The sequence below is a fragment of the Vulpes lagopus genome, chromosome 22 (assembly GCF_018345385.1).
Source record: "Vulpes lagopus strain Blue_001 chromosome 22, ASM1834538v1, whole genome shotgun sequence".
NCBI lineage: Eukaryota > Metazoa > Chordata > Mammalia > Carnivora > Canidae > Vulpes > Vulpes lagopus.
The window spans coordinates 17,763,846-17,791,738 of NC_054845.1; the positions used below are offsets into that span (position 1 = coordinate 17,763,846).

General features: G+C 34.5%; 1 protein-coding gene across 4 annotated transcripts in view; it reads left to right on the forward strand.

Annotated features, from left to right (window-relative positions):
- Positions 1-27,893, forward strand: part of UNC80 (unc-80 homolog, NALCN channel complex subunit) — a 222,738-nt gene that overhangs the window by 74,541 nt on the left and 120,304 nt on the right. For 2 of the 4 annotated variants that reach the window (XM_041737717.1, XM_041737718.1), the window contains exons 19-22: positions 1,195-1,409; positions 2,577-2,683; positions 4,456-4,552; positions 10,903-11,075. In XM_041737717.1, the coding sequence (XP_041593651.1) occupies positions 1,195-1,409; positions 2,577-2,683; positions 4,456-4,552; positions 10,903-11,075 (592 nt within the window). The remainder of the gene's footprint in view (positions 1-1,194; positions 1,410-2,576; positions 2,684-4,455; positions 4,553-10,902; positions 11,076-27,893) is intronic. The other 2 variants (XM_041737715.1, XM_041737716.1) reach the window with 1 other exon arrangement.

The window sequence follows — 27,893 nt, forward strand, 5'->3', positions numbered from 1 at the left end:
AAAAAAAAAAAAAAAAAAAAAGGAAAAAAAAAAAAAAAAAAAAAAAAAAAAAAAAAAAATAAAATTGAAATACCATCAAATAGAGATAACCACTGTAAATATTTAGTGTGCTGGGTACATTTTTGAGCATGTGTATACACAAGCTCACAGACACATCCTCGCATGTGTACCTTGTTTATTTAACATGATCTTATCCTATTTCACCCATTGATTAACTGTCTTCTAACTTTGCAATATATTTTAACATTCCCCATATCAATAATCTTCTTAAATGAGACTTTAATGGCTATAGAATATTCCATCATGCAGAAGTTCTATAATGTAACTGTTTCTCTAGAGTTTAAAATTAGATTGCTTCCAGTTTTTCAGTGTTGACCCATAGTTTCTCAGTGAGCATTTGATCATTTTGTGTCTAGATGTTAGTATGTTGTCCCGTATTTCCTCGGGATAGCTTCCTGGAAATTGAATTTCTCTGTCATGGCTGTAAATATTGGTTTTGGATAACATATTACTAAGTTACCTTCCAGAAAGGTCGAATCTCTCTATCTCATCCCTGGCAGTATGATAGTAACCAATTGCTTTCTTTTTTCCCCCTTTTGATCTTTACCAATTTAGTGAGTAAAAATAGGGATCTTGTTTCAATTGACCTTCCCCCAACCAACCAGTGCCTAATGAGATGAATCTCTGCACAATTAGTAAACAATTGTGGGATGATAAACCCCCTGAGTGTGGTTGTATTTCACATATGCATTTATTGAAATATCATTTGTGAGTTTATTTAGTGCTGAGAATTATACTATACTGGGGTGGAGGTGGAGAGTGAGATACGGTACTGCACAAGCCTCTGGGAACTTCAAAAAAAAAATTAAAATATTTAGACATAAGTGCTTCTGATATTGTGACTCACACCTGCAGATGAATATGTGTGATAATATTTGGTCTTTTTATTAAGGCTGGGGAAAAATGATTACCATTATTTGACAGCTAAGACATGACTGTTTTCGGGAAGACCTCAGAGTCAACCTTGGTCTCACTTCTTCCACTCCCCCTCTGACTCATCCTAAACCCCAGTCCATCAAAGATCATACTGCATGATTTGCCTAAATGTCATTGGCAGGAAGTTGAAAGAAATTTAAGAGAACTTCACATGCATTGTCAGACGTTTAACTCTACCCTCTGCTTGCTTTCATTCAGTGATGAACAAATGCAAGGGGGAAACCTGGGGCGTAAAGATTTCTGGCGCAAGATGTTCAAATCCCAGAGTGCAGCAAGTGACACCAGCAGCCAGTCTGAGCAGGATACTTCAGAATGCACTACTGCCCATTCAGGGACCACCTCTGACCGCCGTACCCGCTCACGGTCCCGCAGAATTTCCCTCCGGAAGAAACTTAAACTCCCCATAGGTAAAAGTATGTCTGTATTTATTTATGGATTCTCTTATTCCTTGCCATGCCCTCAGATCAACTCATAATCAAAACAAAGCAATGCATAGTATGGCAGAGAAAAGGGAAAGCCTTCAAGTCACGAGGCTTAAGTTGGCTCATTCATTCCTTCATTCATTCATCTTTTTTCAGCAGATATTTATCAAACTCCTATGTGCATTATGGTGTGCAAACACTCTGATTCTAGGCATCAGGAATTCAATGATGAGCAAAATTACATAGTGCTCAATTTTGCTGAACTTAAAAATCTATTAGGGGTGACAGTCACTAAAGCAGATAATCCTACAACTAAGTGTAGTTGCAAACTATGAATTTTATGAAGGAAGTATATGTTGTGCTATGAAAGCATGCAATGAGATTGGACCTAAATGGGGAGGAGGAGGCCGAGATCAGAGAAGGCTTCCTGGAGGAAATGAAATTAAGATCTTCAGTGTACTTAGGGGAAGGAAGAAGGAGAGCACTCTAAGTGGTAGCAATAAGATTTGTAAAAGTATTAGGAGGAAGGGAAGTGGAAGAATTGAGATAAGGAGAAGAATGCCTGCATGACTATGATAGAGCAATAGAGAGTAGATAGAGCATGTGGACCTTGCAGGTAAGGTTGGCTCTTTGTCCTACTGCCCTATATAGCCCAGGTGGATGTTGAGCAAGGGAATAATGCAAGCAGGTTAACTTTTTCTAGAAGATCACTGCATGGACAACATACTGGAGGGAGCACAAGTAGTTAAGAGAGACCAGATAGAAAGCTGTCTAGTAGTCCAGGCATAAGTAATGGAAGCTTAGACTGGCTGGTGACTATGTACAGAGAAGTGGGCAGATTTGAGAAATACCTTGGAGCTAAAACGAACAGGACTTAACTGGAACATGTGAAAAGTGTCAAGGAGAACTGGATGGATTGTGGTTTTATTCACCAAAGAAGCCAAAATTCATTTTGTCCTGGTTTTACTCAGTCTTGTTATTTTATAATCCCATACTGAATATTCAAAGCATGTACATTTTGAAAATCATTTGTTTTCACTTCAATTTACATCAAGCCATGTAACTTTCATTACTTTTTGAGCACATGCTGACATTTGTGTTTAATTCATTTGGGAGAAAATGCTATACTGGCCTAACTTTTCAAAAATTATTAAATAGGGAACTGGCTGAAGCGGTCTTCCCTCTCAGGCCTAGCAGATGGCGTGGAGGACCTTCTGGACATCAGCTCTGTGGACCGCCTGTCTTTCATCAGGCAAAGCTCCAAGGTAAACAGGACATTGCTTATGTAAGAGAATGTTGGAGTCGCTGATAGAAAAATGTCAGGACCAAGAAATGCTAAACACCTGGAGGGGCCAAACAAGAAAGAGTTGCAGAAACTGTCTTCAAATTGAATGAAGTTTGGAAACTTAAATGAGCAATGAAAACTAAGATATCTAAATAGTAGGCTATTACAGAAAAGAAGAAAAGAGTAACAAAAAATTTACATAAAATTATAATGCAGATCTATAGATATACATAGGTATTATTTCCCAGCTATTATAATGTTTTAACTTTATATTTTATTTATTTTTAGTTATTATTTTTTAATTCCAGTATAATTAATGGACAGTGTTATATTGTTTTCAGGTGTACAATATAGTCATTCAGTAATTCTATACATTTACCCAGTGCTCATCACCATAAGTGTACTTTAATCCCCATCACTTATTCCTACCACTGGTTGCCCCTCTGGCAACCACCAATTTGTTCTCTACAGTTAAGAGTCTGTTATTTTGTTAAGTCTCTTTTTTTGTTGTTTTGGTTTTTAGATTCTACTTGAGTGAACTCATTTATCTTTCTCTGACTGGCTTATTTCATGTAGATTATACCCTCTATATCCATCCATGCTGTTGCAAATGTCTACTCTCACCACTTTTATTTGACATAGTACTGGAAATCCTAGCCACAGCAATTGGACAAGAAAAAGAAATGAAAGGCTTCCAAATTGGTATTTCCCACCTATTTTTAACTTTTAATGTGTATGTGAAATTCCTGACATAGGAATGCAATAGGATGCAATAATTTTCTAATGATTCTCTTTATGTATTCACACACACACACACACACACACACACACACACATACACATACACACACTTCATCCTCTTTCTACTGCTTTTGTAACTAGCTTAACCATTCTCCCTATTGAAAAGGATAAAGAAATTCAGGATGATTTTTTCCATTAAGTGCTTCTTCATAATACTTAAGCATTGTAGCAGCATACTATTTGGAAAAGGTAATGATGAAATCCATTTACTACAAGAGGCTTCCCTGTGCGTGATCCATGGCCTGGTCACTATAATTTCCACTATAATTTCCAGAGTTACATTTCTTTACATTCAGATCATTTGCTTCTATTCTTTCTGCTTTGAATCACACTAAAAACAAGTTTTCTTCTGTCTTAATAGTAATATTTTGAAATTATAAAAAGAATATATCAACCTTATAAGACATTTAGAAAATACAACTCCTCTTTCTCATCCTTTTTGCTAAAAAATTGGCCTAATATTGAGGTCTGTAGCCTCCTTGCTTGCTGAACATTTTAAGTACTTTTGGCCTAAAGGCAAGATCTAGAGCACATTTTAATTCTTAGGAAAAAACCCCAGATATGTTATTTTACTTTAATTATAGAGTACTTTATGAATTAATTTATACTTCTTTTTTCATAAAGAAACAACTGTGGTGTTGTTTGTAAAGGATTAAAATGGTTTGCTGTTCAGGAATTTGAGTTTGGATTTTATCAGAATTAAACTCTAAGAATATCTCATGTATTCACTGAATTATTTTCATGGTGCCTGATTATTTACTTTCAATCTATGACTAGATCCTCCTTCAAATTAGTCATAAGTGATATCTTTTCTCATACACTGGAATAAACCATACTGACTGACTAACCAGATGAGAAAGTCAGAAGACTAAAGTAATCTTCATATTACAAGCAACTTATTTTTCAAGGCAAGGGTTAGTATAAACACAAAGAGTTGCCTTTTTTTCTCAGGTCAAATTTACCAGTGCAGTGAAGCTTTCCGAAGGTGGACCAGGGAGTGGAATGGAAAACGGAAGAGATGAAGAGGAGAATTTCTTCAAGCGTCTTGGTAAATGTTGTACAGCCTAAGAATTACATCTGATTTTCAACACACAGAACAAAAATTTGATTGTATAGAGTGGTCCATTTTCTATTTCCATCTATTTCATATTCATTTCTCTTGTGTGTGTTGTACTGCTATATATAGCTTCTCAATATCTTACCAATTTTGTTCAACAGACATTTATGGAAGCTCTACTGTGTTCCTCGTTCCATGGTAGATACTAGATTTACAAAGAAGAGTGAGAGACAGCCTCTTCTTCAGTGTCTATCCTTTATTAAAATCTAAGAGCTTTAAAGAACCTTCAGATTTCCATCTACCTATCTACTTAGGAATTCTGTACATTATATCCCTGAGAGGTGGCCAGCCACCCTCTGAACACTTCCACCGAAGGGGAGTCTATTACTTCACAAAGCAGCCTATTCCATAACTAAACAGTTTTAATTGTTAGAAATTGTTAGACAATATTTCCTAATATCCCAAAAATATACTCATCCATAAATTTGATTTCACTGGTCCCAGTTATAACAACGTTGGCCAAACACACACACACACACACACACACACACACACACACACTGCTAGTTTTGCCTTTTATCTATTTCACATTCTCTCTTTTCATCTCACTGCTGCTGGTTGAACATTGTTGATTCCTTTTTTTTCCCCTTACATGGAAGAGTCTCTAGACCCATCACGATCCTGATTCCATTTTACTTAGTGTTCCAATTAGATGATATACTTTACAAAATGTGGAGCTTCAGATGGAATGCAGTACATCATATCTGACTTCAATCAGTGTAATAAATAGTGTAACTATTAGGCTCTAGGGATACAGCAAGTGTATGAGCACAATTTAAGGTCGCATTATAAAGTTTTATATCTCATAGTTGGCTTGTAGTGAATTTGGATTAACTTTTACTAGCTCACCTCCACATGAGTGAATATCATGCTATATTTTGGTATAGCCATTATTAATTCTTCATCTCAAAAAAGATAAAATGTATTGTTTCATTAACTTGGGAGGTGGTCAAGTCACATGCCCAGGAAAGGTCTCTTGAGAACCCAAACCAAGTTGAATTTAGAATTTTTTTCTTTTTTACAATTGTGCTATAAGGATTCATCTGCTGAGACACACATTTCCCTGTTTTCATCCAAACTGTTAATATTATTATTGACCAGGTCAAATACAAATATATAACTCCTGTGATACTTCTAGTTGACTTTTATTAATTAACAATTTGTGGGTATAATTTTCAGACAACCATATACTTAGTTTACTAGCAATTAGCAAACACTCTCCCATTTCATTATAAAAACATCAGATTTTACCAGGAAATATCTCATGTCTTTATAACTCTGTCTAAAGGAAATATGCAGCTTAGTTCAATATAGTGTATTCTTCATGAAACCACAGTGACGCCTTTGATTACTTCTGGTTTTTTTTTTTTTTAAGTTCCTATTTATCTAATTATCTCTTACAGAATTTGGCTAGGGCATACATCAAACTTCTTAGTCTGTGGTTTCAAGAATCTTCCTAACAAAGCAAGACCTTTGTCATTTTCAGTCTTTAGGGACTCTTTTCACTGCTCATGATATTTCAGAGAAGATACACCTAGCATTCAGAGACATCAGAATTATAAATAGATTTTTATGAGGCTTTTTTTGAACACTAAAGAGTGTTCTTCGCCTGGAAAATGTGTTAGCTGAATGGCATTTGACTAGTACTGTGATTACATCTGTAAATTCTTTCTGTGCCCTGCAGTGTAATTTCACGGAACTAAGAATTAACTCAGAGGAGGGTCTCTCACATTTGGTGTCTCCTTAATGAAAGCTTTTCTGCACTTATGTATTTGCGAATTTTTCTTGTTGGTGAAAAGGATGAAAGCATAATTGAGTTGTTTACCTTCCTTTTGATTCCCTTACCTCCCTTTCTTCAAGAAATAGGCCAATATTTTTAGTCTTATTCTTAACATGTTATCATGAGTATTTCTTGTAAATCTTTTTTATTCTAGATTTTTACCCTATTCCTGCAGATTTCAGCCATTGTTTTATATATTCCTTATATTTCATTCACAAAAGGAAAGACTTGGTATGGAATATTCATAGAGTCTGACTCTGAGATCAGTTGTGTCAGCTATACCTGAAGTAAAATAGTCTCTGTGTAACTAGAAGACAAAACCATAAAATCTAAGACTGATATCTGGAATTTTATGTGCTTTTTGACTGGCAAGAGAAGATAGCTTGCATGCCAACATCATTCTTTGTCCATGTTCTCTGGCTCCTTAAAAATTATAAAAGGTATTCTGTGAGATAATTCCTTTGGAATCTTTTGCAGAAGCCAGGTATCCTCAGCTATTCTAAAAAACAAAAAACAAAAACAAAAACCTTTAAAAACCCCATTATCTGCTAATCTTAGTACATTGTAATTTGCAACAACTCCTGCCCTTGGCCATGTAAACATTTATCTTTGAGCCTCCTTTTGCCTTTTCTCCCATCTATCTTATTTCCTTCCTTCCTTCCTTCCTTCCTTCCTTCCTTCCTTCCTTCTCTTCCTTGCTGCCCTTCCCCTTCCCTTCCTTGCTTTCTTTCCCTTCCCTTCCTTCTTTGCAATTTGTATGTATAAATGATTCCTGTGCATCCATTATAAATGTATTGATTTTTTCTTTCTCAATTATTTTAATTATATACTGTTTCTGCTTCTTTAAAGTTGCTATAAAGAAAGCAAACATCAAGCATTCTTACTTTCAAATATATACTCAAATTTCACTGAGTTAAGATCAAATGCAAAGCCAATAGAATTTCTTTAATCTAAAAAATTATTAAACAAATGAAAAATACATCTCCTGAACATTTAACAGAACTGAAACTGCATTCATAATCAGCTGTCTTTCTTCTTTGCTTTCATATACACTAAGAATATTTCATTTTAGAGATCATGTGGTCTTTGTTTGAGGGAAGATGTTTTATTAAGGCAATGCTGTTTTCAATCGATCAATAAAATTTACTGAGTATCATCTATGTGCTCAGCTCTGCCATCAATTCCATGGGAAATGCTGCTTAAAGAAATACTATATTTTGAAATATCCCTTCTTAAACTTAACAGATCATAAAAACTGTATTCTATGTAAATTTATAAGTGATACCTCAGTAAATTTAATGTAAAAAATAGTAAATAAATGCAACGAGAATGTACTGAGACTAAAAAATTAGGCCTTATGTCCAAGGAAGCCAAGAAGCATCCTTATATACTAGTAAGATTATATAAAAGACGAATAGAAGGTGCATTTTACAGCCAAAGTACTTTTTAACATTTCTTTTACTAGTACAATATGGAATGCCAACTGGGAATAATTTTACAATCAGTTTATAACATGTACAATGTTGATTTATTTCTTACCATAAATTACTCTGACATAATCTCTACCTTCAGCAGTATACAAAATTCTGGCCTCCTTCAACATAAAAGGTTGGGTATTCTGGGGATGCAGTGTGACATAGCGGTAAGAGGGTAGGCTGATGGTCATCAGGTCTGGATTTGAATTCTGACTTCATAACTTTCTATTGCATGAACTTCGTCTAGGCTATTTAACCTGTACCCTCTTTCTGTATATATTTATGTTCTTACTGCCCCGTTCTCTCCCATTCTCTTTTTTTTATTATCTTTAAGGATTTATCTTATAAGGCTGTTACAAAAAATAAATTATAAAATATTTCATACAATACTGAACACATATACTAAGTACTCAAAAATTGAAGCAGATGCATGGCTATCCATTAATGCCATTATAATGCAATGGAGATTTTCCATTATAATTAGCTTTTACTTATAAGCATTATTCTTATGCCTGAGATCATAGGATTCTACTGTAATGAATATCCATCATTCTGTGAAGCAAAGAAGATAAAGTCTTCCTGACAAAGATTGTTTTGATCACTTTTCTTTTCATTATTTTATTTAGGCTACTTAACCATATTGTTTCTGAAGTTCTTTTTATCAGAATGGCACTTCTGGTAATATTAAATAACCTTCTTTTAGAATTCATTATCTTGTCAAACGAGTATTAAGAAAAATGACGAAAAGCTTATTCTTAATGTCTCCTTCAATAAGATGATGACAACTGTTCTTAATAAATTGGTTAATAAATTTATTTGGGCTATGTGGGTGACTCAGTTAAGCCTCTGCCTTTGGCTCAGATCACAATCTCAGGGTCCTGGGATGAAGCCCCACGTTAGGCACCCTGCTCAGCGAGTGGTCTGTTTCTCCCTCTCCCTCTGCCCTCCCTCCACTCATGCTCTCTCTCTAATAAATAAATAAAATCTTTTTTAAAAAAGAATGAGATTGTTGATCATACATCTTGTCTTATATATTAGTTCTATCACAACTTTGAGGCAATTATTACCTAGTATATTGTAAATCTTAATTATAGTAACAAATAATAAAACAACTGTATTCATTAAAAAGAAAGACATTTGAGGTCTATCTTAAATTCAATGTTTAAGGGACTGCTAAGGTTATAATTTCTTTTGACAGATGGGATTTCCTCTGTGTAACTTAAAGGGCTATATATGTATGATTGATAAAGTTACATAGAGGTAGGATAAGTCACAGGAAGTTACTGGTTCTAGGAGTTTTGATAATGTTCAGTGAATAAATAGCTTCCTTTGCAAGGCAACTGTCTAGAAACAAGGCCACCTAGGAAGTATTGTTCCTATACCGCAGCTTTTCACTATGCGCCCTTTGTCATTTAAGATTCTGTCTTCCAAATTTTTTCCACCATCAGATTCTTTATGTGCTACTTCCTTTTTGCAAATGATACAGATATGCCACACTAATTGGAAAAAAAATACTGGAGGTGTTGAACATGGAATTTTGAATATGGAACATTTGCATCTGAAAAGGAAATATGCCCATAAGGAATGAAAAATGGGAAATTTCGACAATTATTTTATTTTTTTTAAGATTTTATTTATTTATTCAAAGAGACACAGAGAGAATGAGAGGCAGAGACACAGGCAGAGGGCGAAGCAGGCTCCATGCAGAGAGCCCGACGTGGGACTCGATTCAGGGTCTCCAGGATCACGCCCCGGGCCGCCACCGGGGCTGCCCTTGATAATATTTTAATTATAAGGCATTATTTGTACTTATTAAAATTTTCAAACATAGACAAAAAGTAAAAAGAATGGTTTAATGGATCCCAGATATCCATCGCCCATTTGTAATAATGACAAAAATTTTCTATATTTGTTTCATCTATCCTTTATGCTTTTTAAAAAATATTTTATTTATTTAAAAGAGAGAGACACTCAAGCGAGAGAGCACAAGGCAGGGGGAGGGGCAGAAGGAGAGGGAGAAGCAGACTCCCTGCTGAGGAGGGAGCCTGATGCGGGACTTGATCCCAGGACACAGAGACCATGACCTGAGCCAAAGGCAGATGCTGAACCAACTGAACTACCCAGGCACCCTGATATTTAGGTTTTCAAAAATGTACCTAGGGATAAAAATGATGAAAAACGATACTTTATATCATTGTTTAAAATATGTGATCCTTAGACTTTCTGCATCAATAACTCACAAAGAGTGTTTGTTAAAAAAGCATGAATAGCCCCCAGGCATGGAATCAAAATTTCTAGTGATGAGACCTGATATTCTGTGTTTAATAAGCTTCAGACTGATTCTTATTCATAGGCGCTTTAACTATGGAAAAATAGGGTGGGAAGGAATCAGTGGTTCCCAAATCTCTGACCACAGTGCTGGGTCAGCCTGATTACATCATTATCTTCTGGGCGGCTTACAAAGCACAAATTTCCATACTCTATTTCTAAGAATTCTGATTCTGAAAGTCTGGATGAAATTCAGGAACTTCGTAGGTAATTCTGACATATAGTTAGGTTTGGAAATCCTGGAATTAAATGACCAAACTCTAAGATTCTTTACATCTCTAATAGTCAGTGATTCTTTGTGTTGTAACTGAGATATCAATTTATGGACCATATATGCAATTGTGCAGTGATTCCATCTTTGATGAAAGTAGAAGTTAGCTGTTGATTACAGGAAGATCATTTTAAATATACTAAGAGCTCCTGCCAGTTTTAAAGAGGAGACCTGGTAGCAAAATGATCAGATCCTATATTTAAGTATTTACGTAAAATTCTACATTTGCATATACCATGTGTCACCAGATTCCCAAAAGTTTATGGTGTGTCTAAATCAGGCATTGGGCTGGAAATGAATGAGATGGAGTCAGGGGGAAAGCTTTCAGGCCAACACTAACATGTTGTTATAACTTTGGAGTTCTTTTCAATCTGTGATCCATTGTATTTTCTTTCTTTCATTCCTCCACCATGGGAAAAACCTATAGGTTGCCACAGTTTTGATGACCATCTGTCTTCCAACCAAGATGGTGGAAAAAGCAAAAATGTTGTGAATCTTGGAGCAATCCGACAAGGCATGAAGCGCTTTCAATTTCTGTTAAACTGCTGTGAGCCAGGGACAATTCCAGATGCATCCATCCTGGCAGCTGCATTAGATCTTGTAAGTTTTTGGAAGACTTTGCCCACTCTGTCTCCTATTACAATTAATACTGCTAATGGAGGAAAGAATGAATTTCTAATCCTAACCCTCTCTATGGAGATTTTTTTTTTAACTGTTCATGCTTTATAGTTTTCAGAGTACAGGTCTTTCACCTCCTTGGTTAAGTTTATTCTTAGGTACATTTTTGGTGCAATTATAAATGGGATTGTTTTCTTAGTTTCTCTTTCTGCTACTTCATTATTAGTGCATTTTCAATCTGTAGTGCAACAGATTCCTGTATATTAATTTTGGATCCTGTGACTCTACTGAATTCATTTACCAGTGCTAGTAGATTTTTGGTGGTCTTCAGGGTTTTCTATATATAGTATCATGTCATCTACAAATAGTTAAAGTTTTACTTGTTTCTTACCAATTTGGATGCCTTCTATTTCTTTTTCTTGTCTGATTGGGAAGAAATGGCTGGGACTTCCAATACTATGTTGAATAAAAATGATGACAATGGACATCATTGTTTTTTCCTAATCTTAGAGGAAAAGCTCTCAGTTTTTTTTACCACTGACTATGATGTTAGATGTGAGTTTTTCATATGTGGCCTTTATTATGCTGAGGAATGTTCTCTTTAAATCAACTTTGTTGAGTTTTTTTTTTTATCATGAATGGATGTTGTACTTTATCAAATGCCTTTTCTGCACTTATTGATATGATTATAGGTTTTTGTGGGGTTATGTTTTTTTGATTTTCTCAGCATTAATTTTAAAAGGAGGAAGAAAGGTGATGAGGTGAAAGAAAAGGAAAAATTTAATAATAAATATGCACTGGGAAGTAGACTGTAGAGCATCATGATTAAAAGGATGTGAGGGCTCTGACATTTACTAGCTAAAAATATAAAATAAAAGTAGGGCTAATAATAATCCTCTGGCTAAGTGTGACGATTAAATGACACATTAAATGGAAAGACCTTATGAGAGTACTTGAAATACAGTAACTGCTCAATAAAGTATGCCATTATTATTTTTTTATTATTATTAGTTTTATGTCTCATGTATTAGTACTTAAACATCTTTGAGTCTTGGTCTAGTTGTCAACTGAAGGAAAGATATAAAAGGAAGGATAAATTAAATTGTGCAAAAGGGCTTTGAACATCATATGGTATTATACACATGTAAGGGATTAAAGAATATAAAATGGATCTAGTTTAGAAAGGGTTTCTTGGGCAGCCCAGGTGGCTCAGCGACTTGGCGCTGCCTTCAGCCTGGGGCCTGATCCTGGAGACCTGGGATCGAGTCCCACGTCGGGCTCCCTGCATGGAGCCTGCTTCTCCCTCTGCCGCGTGCTCTCTCTCTCTCTCTCTTCCCCACCGCCCATTAATAAATAAATAATTTTTTTTTTTTTTAAAGAAAGGGTTTCTTTTGGGAATGCCTGGGTGGCTCAGTGGTTGAGTATCTGGCTTTGGCTCAGGGTGTGATCCCAGAGTCCTGGGATCAAGTCCCACGTTGCCCTCCCCACAGAAGCCTGCTTCTCCCTCTGTCTCTCTGTCTATGTCTCTGCCTCTCTCTCTCTGTATCTCTCATGAATAAATAAATAAATAAATTTTAAAAAAGAAAAGAGAAAAGGTTTCTGTCAAGTAAACTAGGCCCAGATATAAGTTTTCAACTCAGTGCCTCAGTTTCCTTTATTTACCTCTGATTTAATAAACTCTTCCTACACTATATAAATACTGGGTACAGGGATCCCTGGGTGGCTCAGTGGTTTAGCAGCTGCCTTTGGCCCAGGGCCTGATCCTGGAGTCCCGGGATCAAGTCCCTTGTCGGGCCCCTGCGTGGAGCCTGCTTCTCCCTCTGCCATCTCTGCCTCTCTCTGTGTCTCTGTCTATCATGAATAGATAAAATCTTTAAAAAAAAAAATACTGGGTACAATATACCAGGTAAACCTCAAGAATAAAAAGTATTTTAGTTTCTCTTTTAAAAAATAAAAACTAAATAGACTTTTTTCTTTTTTTTTTTACAACAAAGAGCTTAACGCCTGCCTATAAATGATCACTTTTCCAGATTTTACAGCATATGGACAAGTGACCATTGACCACTCATATTTTACCATGGAAAATCAACCAAATCTGATAATAACATTATACCACTTTTCTGTGACATTTGCATGCTTTGCTATCAAGCTAGTTACCATCAAGTTACATGACTTCACTTAAGCCTGAAATAAAAATACCAGTGTAATCACCCAAAATGATGACTTGTTATATAAGATTTTTCAGTCAGTCTCCCATTCCTGGATGTTGTCCTTTGTGAATGTTCATAAATTCCAAAATATTTAGTGTGCATTGATGCATGCTATGGTGACTATAAAATGTAGGGAATCATGAGCCTCCAGGAGAGCTGAGGCTGATGGCAATTAATCAAAGAGCAAGATGCCTGTCTAAAGCAAAAGAGTTTAACAAGGCAAGGAGCCAATCCCTTGTTTTCTAAGTGGGAGAATGGTAACTAGCCTGTCATTCCTTTGAGTTATGCAATGATTCTTTTTAATCACTATTGACCTATTCCAAAAGGAGCAAATTTAAATAAATGTCACAATCCATAAGAAAAGGCCAACAATTGAACATTTAAATAATGGGTAGTAAGTACATGAACAGCCATCTCATTAAAAATAATAATACCCAACGAAGTATGCCCCATCTTATTTGCACATAAGAAATACACATTAATATGTCCATAACTTCCTTTAACTATCAAATTTGTAACTATTAGAAAGTGTTGACAATGTATAAAATATCAGATACTGCTATATGGTGTTAGTTAGTGGTGGAAGCAGCAGGGTTTGATTAGGGAATAGGAGAAGTCAGAATAATAGGGTAATAGTGGGAGGGCAGTAATGGTGAGCGGAGTGTTTCATGACCCCTCCCTGCATAGAAATAATTTTAGACTGGATATAGTCACAGAGCAGGAGCAGTTCTCTACATATTAATTATACCAAATGGCTAGATGGTGGAATTTTAAAAACCCGGACTCAGTGTAGCTTAAAAGAAACTCATCATATAGTAATTAATTAATTAACTCAACCAGTATCTGTTGAGAGTTTCTCATATGCCATGCAGGGTACCAGCTATTAATAGATACAAAAAACTCAACCTGTCTGAACCTTTCCTTATGAAGATTATTTTTGCATAGTGATCTATTTTATAGAATTCTTAGTGTACATTTTAAGGCTGATAAACTAATGATTAACATTTATTGTGTACCTACTGTTTTGAAAGGAAAAACAACTAAATTTGAGAAAGACCAACTAACAGTCCAGGGCTACACAGACAGCAAAAGAGAGAGCCAGGTTAGATGTACCTCTGTATTCAAAGACTCTATATTTTATACTCTATCATATTGACTGTCTCATTAAAAAAATTGTGTGAAATCACTAAAACATGCAAAAATAATAAAGCATGTATTTTATACATGATAATCTAAATGTAAGTGAGAAAGTGAAAATGACAGAAGTTAGTTGAAAAATTATTAAGTTCACAGTAAAATCAGTAAAATTATGCATTAGCACTTTATAGGTATTTTAATCTGTAATGTTCCAAAGGTACCGTCATGTCTATCTTTGTCTCAATCCTAGTGTCAGAGCTACATTGGAAGATTTTTAGAAGAAAAAAAAAAAAAAGGAAGATTTTTAGGCAAAGTAGAGAATCAAATTTCCTAAGCAAGCCTAATAAGGTTAAGTAAAATGATATTATTTCAACTTGTTGAAAAATTGATAGAAAGATACAGGCACAGGTTGCCATACAAATTGGAGAATAATGGCTTGATAGTATTGGGACAACTATTAGTCAAATAAGCACCTGATGACAGAAATAACAGGTTGTCCTTTACAAGCCCCACTCTCTTTCAGATACTGAACTGAAATCTACACATGAATGTATATTATACAGTGAACTTTATTGAGCAGCTCTTTTCATTTAAATATTTCCATATGAGACAACAAAAGCCCCAAGAGCCAAGGTGATTTTGCTCAAGGTCATATATGGCAGTCAGTGCTAAAACTGGGTTCAAAGCAAAATCTTCTGATTCCATTTAGGATTCTTGTAGCAATAGCATATACTTTCTCTGTAAAAAAAAAAAAAAATATATATATATATACACACACACACACACACATATATACACATTATATAAAATATATATTTATATTTTATTTTATTTTTTTTATATTTATATTTTATATTATTTATTTATTTGAAAATGAGTATCTCTTATACATTGAAAATATACTTAGGTGAATATGGTCTCTAGAATAAAGAAGATTATAAATGATTTTTAAGGGTCCCAAAGCATTTGGATCTATTAAAAAGGTTCTTTAACACATGAATACATGATGAATTCATAACCAGAAAATATAGGAGATCTTCAACTTTAAAAATTCACACCACATATTCACTCTCTACACCAGTGATTCTTAACATTTTGGGGACATAGACTCTTTTAGAATTGGATGAAAGCTCTGGAAATTTTTCCAAGAGAAGTGTACTTATAGAGAAAATTTAACATATATTATCAGGAGGTTCACAGACTACCCCCACCCCCAGGACCATCCATGAAACCAAAAATGTTAAGAACTCAATCTCAGTTAATGGCAAAATGATTATCTGGCAAAATGAGACTCCTTATTCAAGTAGTTGGAATGATTACTTTTATTAACTTTTATTGATGATACAAAAACAGTAATTGCCTCCTACGTCGAACCCTTAGGATTTATGTAAGATATGTGGGCATGGGAGATATATGAGGCATGTCACAAAGAAAGCGTATGAGGTTTTGAAAAATAATCCCAATAGAACAAATTAATACTAGTTTCTGAATGGAGGTTATTTTAAGAGGAATATTAATGAATTCTTTGATAATCAAGTCTCTTGGGTATTGAGATTTCATTCCCTCTTACAAAAGGGTTTTATGCCTATTTGACTTCTAGCAGCTGTAATGCTTGTAGTTTTCAAGGAGATGAGATTACAGAAGTTTCCAGGTATAAGTACACTCTGTTCCTGACTAGAGTTTGACTCCAACCACTAAATTGGACTGAATCCCATTGAAAATTTAAAATACTTAAAAAAAAAAAGAAAATTTAAAATATATTTTACTTCCCCAAAGTAAGGCTATGCCCTGATACTTACCAAATCACTAGATCCTTCTTTCTTCCTTTCCTTTGGAACCTACTCTGACCCTGCTTGACCTTCTCAATCTTATAAATATAATGGTAAGAAATAAAATGAGATTTGATGCTAACAAGCAGTATCTTTTGAATCTCAAAGTAAAGAAGCATTTTTTGATCATTGTAGATGTCCAGTGATGAGGTAGCTCTATTGAGAAGTAATGAGCTCTTTGCCGCTAGACTGCATTTAGTGGAAGCCATTGAACAGGGACCTCAAAAAAGTGGGTGGTTTGTAGGATTTCCTTTCATATCTGAACCTTTGATTCTAGCTGAAGGCCAAGGAGTGTGCAGAGGTCACAGGTCAGAATTAGTAAAGGTTTAAAGGAGTTCAGTAGGGGCGCCTGGGTGGCTCAATAGTTAAGCTTCTGACTCTTGGTTTCAGCTCAGGTCATGATCTCATGGGTTGGAGGATTGAGCCCCACATTGGGCTCCATGCTCAGAAAGGATCTGCTCGAAGATTCTCTCTACCTCTGCTCCCATTTGCCCCCCCAAATGAATAAATAGTTTTTTTTAAAAAATAAAGGAATGCAGTATTCTCCATCATCAGACAAAGAATCCAGGTAGAACTACTTGGGTTGAGTGAAAGGGATAGGTAGACAGTGGTAGTTGTGGTGGTGCCAGCATTGGTGGTAGAAAATGATGATAGTAATATTTTCATTATACTAGGTAGTTTATAAAGCATCTTCACATTTATTGCTTGTTTATAAGTGGAAAGGAACCAGCCTAAGGAATAGCCCCCCAAATAAGGGCACACTTAAATCCATTGTCTCGAGCATGGAAAAGTGAAGAAACTGAAGTCACCAATGAATTCTAACAAGCATACTGCCCTATGTGCTTGAATCAAAGTAGCATTCTGTTTCCTGTCATTTGCACAGGGATGACAACGACAACCGTGGTTCTTCATACTTGCTCATCTGGGTTAAGAGTTTCTCGGGATTACTCTTTCACAAATGTCTTCTATTACATGTATTTTTGCCTTTTGTTTCCTCTGCATTTGACTTCACTTAATATCTGATTTCATCTGCTTCCTGTCTTTGAGAAAGGTCCTGCTGTTAAAAATGTGTTTTGTATGTTTTACAATGTATTTGTGGTTTTTGTCATGTATGTATATGTGTATAAATATAGGTAGAAGTGTCTATATTTCTATCAAATAAAAATATGAGTTTAGAAATATATGGAGAGGTAGGTATAAATATAAATGACAAAGATAGATACACAGATGCAGATATGGATAACAGATACAGGCATGCTTATAGATTCTGCCATTTTGTCAGATAGGACTGGGGAGAAGAGGGAAAAACAAATGTGTTCTGTTTCTCCTCACATTCCATTACACCACTTTCTCCCATCTCTCCTTTAGTGTTTTCTTTTGTTGGGTGTTGCATTTCTTTTTAAGTGCAGCTTAAATGCAATTTTTGCAGTATGACATGATTTTTCTTTCAGAACAGTTTTATTGTTTTAGTGCCTTAATTATAGAATGTAAATGTGACTTTTTCAAGTTTGCAGTTTTCTTCAGAATTAAAAATACTGTTAAATGAAAGAAATATTAGAAATGTCCATGTTCGAAGTCTTGCCTATCTGCAAGTTTTATTTTAAACAATTCTCTTGTCACTGTTGCCGTGACTACTAAACTTAGGGGTAATTGGTTTAATTTAGAGTCCAGCACAGCTCTTCCTCACACTCTTTCTCTTTAGTACAAATTTAATAGAAACAACTGTAAGGGATTTTAGAAAAAGCACGTTTTAGAAAACATTTTGTCTCTAGGTTTATGTAATGTATAAGCACAAAAAATAGTAAACAGTTCAAGCAAAAGGGATTTCTGTTTTCTATATATTTCAGGTGAAATATTCTAGCCCTTTTTATTCAATTAAATATGACATGTACAGACACAGTGTTTTCTAATTTATTAGCATGATTAGCACTGATAATAATGTCGGTTTACATTAGGAACAATTCCATGAAAACGAGAAAGTCAATGATATTGTAGACTTCTCTCTATTCTGTGGGCAGTGAAAACCTAATTCATGGTAAATTACATAGCCTTGTAAATAGCTTTAGGGATGATTATAGAATTTTTCCCCAAATTGGGGCACTTTGGAGAGTGAAAGGGGATGCTATCAATAATTATACCAGTTAAACAGACATAAACTGAAAACCTCCTGGTGAAAATAGGTAGAGTCATAACTTTCAGGTTCACTGCATCAAATTTTATCCACTAGGGGCTTACCATCGCAAGACCACTTGGTAATCAGTGCAAATTAACTCTTTCAAGAAGATAGGAATATATGCTTACTAGGAGCAATCAGAGCACAATCATATTGTGTTCCCTTTTGAATCATGAGAAGATTGAAACAATTCAGTAATAAAACTAAATCATCAAATTATTCACTCGATTCTAGAGGTATTCCTATATTATTGAGTTTTTTAAAAGATCCTAACTATGAAATGTAGCATAAAGGTAATATATTTCATAAATATATACAGTTTCGTAGAAAAAAATTAATGTCACATATCCACCACGACCTTAAAGAATAGGACAGTTCCACTTTCTTTAAAGTCCCCTGGATTCCTTTCCTTAATTACACATCCCCTACCTCCATGTGACACTGTTCTCTTAAAGTCTGTTTTAATCTTTCCTGTGCTTTGTTTATTTTACCACATGAGCTTTATCCCTTGGAAATATATATATATATTTTTTAAAAAATAGTCGTGAAATTCATTTAACTTAAATCATGCTATACTCTTTTTGTTCGACCTTAAGTCTGAGTTCATCTTTGTTGATGCTTTTGTTATTAATACATTCATTCTCACTGATGTATGATATTTATTTGAATATGCCATACATAGTTTATATGTCCATTCTGTTAGATGGCATTTTTATTTTTTCAAAATTTTTGCCTATTTTGAACAATGTCTTCATGAGTATTACTGCATATGGGTCTTGATTTATGGTTTTCTAAATACACCTAGGGGTGGAACTAGGGAGTCATAATTTTACTACATGATGCCAAAGTGTATTTCAAAGTAGTTGCAACAATTAGTGGTACCAACACTGTAACAAAAGCTCCTGTTGCTCTGTGTTCTTGTCAGCACTTGTATTATCCAGCATTTTTACTTTTAATCATTGAATTAAAGGAACAACACTTTATATTTTCAACCTGAAGTCTGAAATCTTTTCTTTTCATAGGTCTGTTTACCATTTATGTTTCACTTTGGTGAAAGATCCCATATAATGTTTACTTTTTTATTGGAGGATTATTTAACTTTTTATTGATAATTTTAAAAGTATAGATTTTTGTCAATAAGAATCCATTTTCTGTTTTCTGTGTTGCATTATTTCCTGTTTCATGGCTTATTTTATTTTATTCATTATACTAAATTTTAATGAAGAGAAAATTTTAGTTTGATTCATTAGAACTCTCTTTATGGCTAGCATTTTTTTTTACAACTTTTTAAAGAAAATCCCTAGGTCATATATATATTCTTATATTTTCTTCTAAAAGCTTTAAAGTTTACATTTCATTACTGAAGTCTTTAACTAGATTACTGTGTGATTGCTTTAAGATAGGAAATTGTTTTCTTCCCTTTTTTCCACATAGAACATAATTATCTTAGGATAATATATTACTAGTTTATACTTTATTCTCTGATGTGCAGAGATTTCATTTCATTCATTGTTTAGAATTCATTGTATTATCTTAAGGATGTGTCAGGTTTTCATATATTCATGAGTGTAATTCTGAGGGTTTGCTTTTTTCTGCTCCATTTTCCTTTTACCCAGAGTAAAACTACTCTGTTTTAATAGCTAGAACTTTTAACATCACCTAAGCTACTTATGGCTCTTTGCTCTTCTGTGTGAATTTTATTATTAGGTTGTCAGGTTTCATGAAAATCCTTTGATTTATTCTTGGAATTATATTGAGTCCACTGATAAATTCAGAGATATTGAATTTCAGTTCTGAATTGATTAGCCACTCACCTCAACTACACTTCTGAGTCAGATCAAGTAATTTTAGTTTTTTTAGTTGTCAACTGCACCTACATTTTCATATTTGGTGGCATAAAATTTGTCCTAACATTTTCTTATCAGTTCTTAATTTTGGCAGCATTTGTAGTAGATTATGAGAGTTTTTTCTTGATTAGTCTTGCCAGATACTTGTCAATTTTATTAATCTTTTTTAATGACCTTGTTGAGTCTATTTTATCTTTTTCTCAAATTCATTTACTCCTGTTCTTTTATTTTCTTCTCTTGCTTTGCATTCATTGTATTATTCTTTAGCTTATTGGTCGATTGTTTAGCTAATAATTTTATTTTTTCTTTCCAAATTGAGCACTTAGCTATTAATTTCCCACTAAATACTGCTTTAACTACATCCCATAAATTCCAATAAGCTGTATTTTTATTTATTTAGTTAATTTATTTTTAAGTAATTTTTAATTTCTTTAATGATTTCCTTTTTGACCCATGAGTTATTTAGATGTATATGTGGATGTTTCAGTTTATAAATTCCAAGTTTTTGTTAGGCATCCATTTGTTATTGACTTGTAACTTTATTTTTACTGATTATTTGGAATTAATTTATACATTTTGTGAACTAAACATTATCAATTTTCATAAGTGTCCCATTTGTGGTTGAAAAGAATATGTAGTCTCCAGTTGTTGGGTTCAGCATTTTGTATTCAAATCTCCATTCTTGGGCAGCCCAGGTGGCTCAGCAGTTTAGCGCCACCTTCAGCCCAGGGCGTGATCCTGGAGACCCGGGATCGAGTCCCACATCAGGCTCCCTGCATGGAGCCTGCTTCTCCCTCTGCCTGTGTCTCTGCCTCTCTCTATATATATCTCTCATGAATAAATAAATAAAATCTTAAAAAAAAATCTTCATTCTTCTTTACTTCTTGATCTTTTGATTACTAAGTTATGTTTAAGTCTTCACTCTGATGACAAATTTGATGACATTTATACTTGTAGTTCTGACCAAACAGCAGTTTGAAGTGTGACAGATAAAAGGTATGAACCTTTTATCACTATCTAGTGACCCAGTTTATTTCCAGTAATGCTTTTTACCTTAGATAGATTTTTCTCTAACACTAATACAGCTGAAACGATTTTATTATGTGAGCATTGGCTTGGTATGTCTCTTTTTTGCCAATCCTTTACTTTCAATTTTTCCACATCTTTGTGTTTTAGGGGTGACTTTCATAAAAAATGGATATTCTTTTTATACCACTTTAACAACTTTTTCCCCTGGAAAATTTAGTCCCGTTTGCACAAATTATGATTGCTGATATAGATTCACTTCCCTTTTTTTGCCTGTTTATCACATTTTCATTATTTCATTGAGTATATGTTCTTGTTTCTATTTCATATCCTCTTTTAGATTGTGTTAGGTTTAGTTTTATTTCTATTGATTTGGTTTGGTTTGGTTTAGCATTGTCTTATTTATTTTGCTTCAATAGCTTGGAAATCATTATATTCTCTATTTTTTTAAATTACAGTTTTAAATGAAGTCTAAAATTAATATCTTTACTCTTCTCTCAGACTAAAATGCTGTAGAAGGTTTTAACCCCAGCTATTGTTTGAGATTTAATTCTATCTTGTTTTTTGTTTAAACATTGACAAAGTAGACATTATTTTTATTGATTTTCAGGAAAATTATTTTAAAATTTACCCAAAAGCATATTCTCTGCTTACCATTTCTCCGTGCATCTCGTACATCCCTCCTAAGTTCCATCCTCCTGAAGGAGACCTTTCAGAAATTTCTTTAGTGATGATCAGTTGGCAGTAGCTCTCTCAGCTAACAGTTCACTTGAAAATGTCTATTTTGATCTTATTCTGAAAAGATAACTTTTGCTAGAATTATAAGTATAGACTAAGATTTTCCTTCTGTACATCAAAGGTATTATCCCATTGTCTTCTGGCTTGTCATTGTATTACATATGGGAATATATATAATATAATCTGCCCGTCCTCCCCAATTGCTTTTAATATCTTCTCTTTGCTTTTAATATTTTTCAGTTTCACTGAGATGTTTCTAACATATTTTTCTTAGTTGAGATTCATTAAGTGCCTGAATTATGTAATTGGTATATTACATCTCTCCTGGAAATTTTTCAGCTATTATCTCTTTCAAGATTATGGTTTTCACATTTTATCTAATCTTTACTTCTATAAATTGAAAAGGTATGTGATAGGTCTTAACACTTTATCCTCTATTTTTGATAACTTCTCTTTCATATTTTTTATCTCTTTCAATCTATATCTTGAGTGGGTTTCTGAGATATCTCTTCCATTTCACTTTGTCTCTTTTCACTGTTTAATCCCAGGGTTCTTAACTACGAGTAATTTTGCCCACTGAGGGACATTTGGCAATGTCTGGAGGAATTTTTCATTGTCACAATCTGATGATGACTACTAGAATCTCCTGGGTAGATACCAAAAATGCTAATAAACATCTCATAATACATAGAGCACTCTTCATAAAAAAAGAATTATCTGGCCCAAATGGTCAATAGTGCTGAAGTTGGAAAAAAACATGATCTAATCTGTTTTAATCCATATATTGAGTTTTAAATTTCAAGTGCTACTTTTTATCTGTAGAAGTTTTATTTGATTCTTGTTTTAAAAGTGCTTGGTCAGGGATCCCTGGGTGGCGCAGCGGTTTGGCGCCTGCCTTTGGCCCAGGGTGTGATCCTGGAGACCCGGGATCGAATCCCACGTCAGGCTCCCGGTGCATGGAGCTTGCTTCTCCCTCTGCCTATGTCTCTGCCCCCCCCACCCCTCTCTCTCTCTGTATGACTACATAAATAAATAATTTAAAAAAAAAAAGTGCTTGGTCAACCTTGATAACTTAATTTTTCATCATACTTTCAATACCCATATTAATCTTTAAATGTATTTGATTCACAACAGTGCCAATAATTGCTGTCTTTGTGGGTTTCATTCTATACTTTTTTGTTTCTTCTCTTACTCATGGTGGATTTTTTAAAATGTATTTTTTATGTGAATTTAAATTCTTGGAATATTGTCTGTGGGAATTCTTTAAGACCTATGTTAAAAGCAATGTTAATTAGTGTACCAGTAATATCATCATCATCATCTGTGAGCATGTTTGAAATGCAAATTTTCAGACCGTCAACAGATACACTGAATCGGAATCTCTGGAGTGGGATCATAAAAACACTATTTTTTCATTCTATATTGCCAAGTGACTTTAATGCACACTCAAGTTTGAAGATTTGAGAAGTACTGATTCAAAGTATTCCTCCAGAGAGGATTTCCATTTCTTTTCTCAGGCATCTGGAAACATCACCAACCTAAAACCATTTTTAAACTCTTTTGGGGGAGGAGGTAAAGGAACATGGAAGTAGTACCATTCTAAACTTATACAGGAATGTGGTATTTTGACTAGGAATTCTCATAAAATAATTTTTTTTCCTGTTTTAGCCAGAGCCAAGCCTAGTCAGGCAAGCCTATTTCGGTGGGGTAGATCTTTTTCTTACTCATCCACTAAAGGTGACTCTCACCTGGCATTTTGGCTTTACATAGGAGCGTATGAATTAAGCTCCCACTCTACTTGGGCCCAGACATTTAACTCACTGCCCATTGAAAAACCAGGGTCTAGCCTCTTCATAATCGGTAGAAACCCTCAGGATAATTATTCCTATGCTAGCTGGCACCTGTCTCTCTTGCCCACCCAGAATTACAAGTGCTTGTCATATCTACTCTTCAATAGTCTCTTATCTTGTGTTAGAAACAAAAGCAAAAGCAAAGTGAAGAAATTGAGGGAATGTTTTATCCAATATTTTAGATGTCTAAACCATAGGAAGTTCATCTTTAAACCTAATCCATCATATTGTCAGACACAGAAGACTTTATTTGTTTTTTTATAATACTTACCCAAAATATTAGTGTGATCTGAGTAACTATCAAAATGGCAAGCCATCTAGACCATGAACTAAAAAATAATGCCTGCCTCTAGTCTGACAACTGCATGATTTCAGTTGCCCACAGCTACTGTGGAAATGAGCAGGGGCAGAGGCAGCCTGTCAGTTACTTAATGATCTCAGTCAGGCAGAGAATTCAATACAAACTAAGTAATAAATACTGACTCACAAGCACATACCCTCCGGCAAATGAGCTTCCAATGCACACTAGGACCCACAGTAACTGCCTATTCCCATTGGTCTTAAATAAGTAGGTATCCTGCACCAGCAAGAGCTTTAAATTTTTTTTCTAAGGCAATAAAAATATTATGTAATTCCCCAGGGACCAACATAAAATATTCAGTCTTTTAAAACAGTTCCTGTCCAGTGTTTTTATGTGAGTTTTCAGAATCAGGGCTTCTTCTCACATAATAAGTTTAGATATAGTCCTTCAGGGAAAGGAATGTATTGCAATTATAACCTTCAATTAACCATCGTATCTTGGTAACAATATTTTCTAAGTCCCCAGGCAAAATAAAGCACGGCTGTTTGAATTAGTGTTCCAATTCTCTCCTTCACTTTCATAAAGGAAACATTCAATATACATAATGATCTTATAAAATGCAGGAAAAAGTGACAAAGGAAGTCAAGGAAAAGTAGGCAACACTTGAAGTTTTCTCGTTGTAGAATGTTAGAGAAATCTGTGCTGTGTAATGACATTCTTATGACATGTAACTTTAACTGAACAGCTCTGTAGTCATTGCAGAGAACACCTTATGTAAGAGTAAACCATGTGAAATTGTTAGTATTCAACTATTTTTGACCTTCAAATCTACAAATTCCATAGGATTAACCTAATATTTTAGGTCAATCTAGTCTTCCCAGTTAAAATTGTTTCTGGATTGTCTGAAACTATGAAGTTATGCCATAATTGAATTGAAGCCACTCCATGGTATTATGGAACATAAAAAGGTGATCTAGCAGACATGCAAATAAGAAGTTTAAATATGTCTACTTATCTTTCAGGACTACCAGTAAAAATTCTCTGTGGTATACCAGTGGTATCAAGTTTTGCTTAGATGTTCGCCTTTGACTATGCCCTGATACTCTGTGGTTCTTTTCATCCATGCAGCGTTCTTCTGATTCATTTTTCTCCATTTGTGCTGTTTTTCTCTGTGATGTGAATCCATCCTTATCCATTCTGTCATGTCTCCATTTTTTGCTGTTTCTTCAGATTGCGCTGAGCTATAAGAGGTAAGCTCCATCAAAAGAGGAAAAAATGGACTCTTCTTTGTGTCCAGGAAGAATCTGTTTTCCAAGGTATTCTATAACCCTGCCCCTAAAAATCAATACTTTATAAACTACACTTTGAAAGGAATTTATAAGGGAAATAATTCCCCTTAGCCACATCCACACTAGAATGTTCCGAATGTTCTTTCATACACAGTGTGAAGTCAGTACTTCTTGCTAGGTATCTTCTATCAGGATCATAGTAGAGTCCGTAGCTTTGTAGAGCCCTCAACAACTCCCTCATTGTCTGTACAGTAAAATAAACACTACAATATCCCCAGAAAGTGCTATGATTCAGTGCCATCTTGACGATAGGGTTTCAAGCCTGTTTTCATCTACCAGATTCATAAAGATTATAAGGGCAATATTTGAGTTATTGTATGTCTCATTCCTCAATGTAGAGAGTGACATTTCCAAAAGTAACCTGGTTTTACAATTTACATTGATCAAATTCATCAGATAATAACCAACCCTCCCTTTAAGATTATGCTGCCTAGTTAATGGGAATTATTTTCATATTGATCTCAATTGCATTTCTAAACTTTAGGATTTCCTAGGGCTGATAACTAGTAATATCTGAGTTTTATTATAACTTGTGTTTGAAAGAAAATCAGAATTGCTTCTCATTCAAAATGCCCTGAGCTTCCTAAGCAAATAAAACTTTTTTTTTCCCCTGAAAAAGGCAAGCCAGTCTACATAGAAAGAAAAACTCACAAAGCATGATTTGGATTTTTCACTCCTCTACCGTTAATCTTCTCAGTGTCATCTAAAGTTAAAGGCAATAAAAAGATCCTCTGTCCCATACATTTGAGTAGGTTGAGTTTCACCCTTGATAATCCTGTAGGAGCCAGGGTCTGTGACATAATGCTGCCTCGGCAGTAATTCTGTCTCTTTGCCATTAAGCAATGAATCCCATTGCCTTATATTGAGAATGCGTCAAAATCTGACGGGCTAAAAATAAATTCGCATCACTCACCTTGCCCTCCAGACTGCCATACATTTTTAGAGACAGATGTTCAAGCCTTTTCCAGACACAGATTAGCATACCTGAGATGGTTAATAAAATAAATATTTAATACAAGAAAAGAGTGTAGATATTTAATCTATTTGTTATGTACTGCAATATTGATAGGTTTGATGCAGAAAGTCATTTGACCCTCTGCAATCTCAAGTCTTTCTGTTCCTTTGACTCGCTACCAAATCTTAGCACCAATGCAGTGGATGATAGATTCTCATCATTAGGGTCCATTTTTTATTAATGACAGGTTCTCACCATTAGTGCTCATCTTGTATTCTGTATTTTCACATAGATTAACTTAGTATGTAGTAGCAATACATCATGTGCTTTGTGAAATCAAGTTCCTACATAAATGTATTTCTTATTGGAGTTCTTGATGGCTTCCTTTAAGCTGTGGACAATGAGAAAATGCCTAAAGGGCTTACTTGAATCATTCCGTGTGCTTGAGATGCTGTGGTACTCAAAGTATGAATTCACCAACTCTCTCTAAGGGGAAACAGATTAAGGAGAGCTTCTGAGAGGAAGTAACTAAGCTTATTCTTTAAAATAGGGATTTTAAACAGCTCTACAAGTCATGGAAAAGGGGTTTAACAGCTCCACAAGTCATGGAAACAACATATGAAAAGGAATGAGGTGTTATATTTGGGGGACTGTAACCAGTTTGATGTAGTTAGGTCATGAAGTATTACTAGAGGAATAGAAAGACAGATGAACCAGATAACAAAGATTGGGTGTCTTTATTCATGTTATTGTTGAGGTGGATGGAACCTATAATAAATTTTAAATAGGAAAATGATGTGATCATATATTTGTGTTTTAGAGAACATCACATGACATCAATGCCCCATTTTTGAACTTTCTACATGCCTTCTAGAAACCATCTTTTACCAAGATTTATATGTGTATAAATTAAGATTATGCAGGTACAGAAGAAGAACTAGCATAGATTTGGGCATTCGAAAGATCTGGTATTGAATCCTGTGGTCACCTCTTTCCAGTTGTATGGTGGTAGAAAAGTTATACTGCATTTTTAAAAACATTGAAATAAGGATATCATTTCTAGACTAGAGGTTTGTTATTATAATTAAGAATTATGACTCATAAAAACTAATTTGCCATGTAATTGATACTCTTTATATATTTATATATTATCCGCTTTTCTAACATTGTGGATGAAAGCATTGTTAAGAATATTATTATTTGAAATGACAGAAAGTATTTCAATTTGAAAACTTTGTGGTTATTAGGTTATTAATCTACTTATGATTCTTAGGTAACTCTGAGGTGATGGCTAATATTGTGAAGCATTCTTTTAAAATTGGCACAAGTTAAATAACACATTAATTATTGATCTGTGTGATTTTTGTGACCTGTTGACCTTCTAG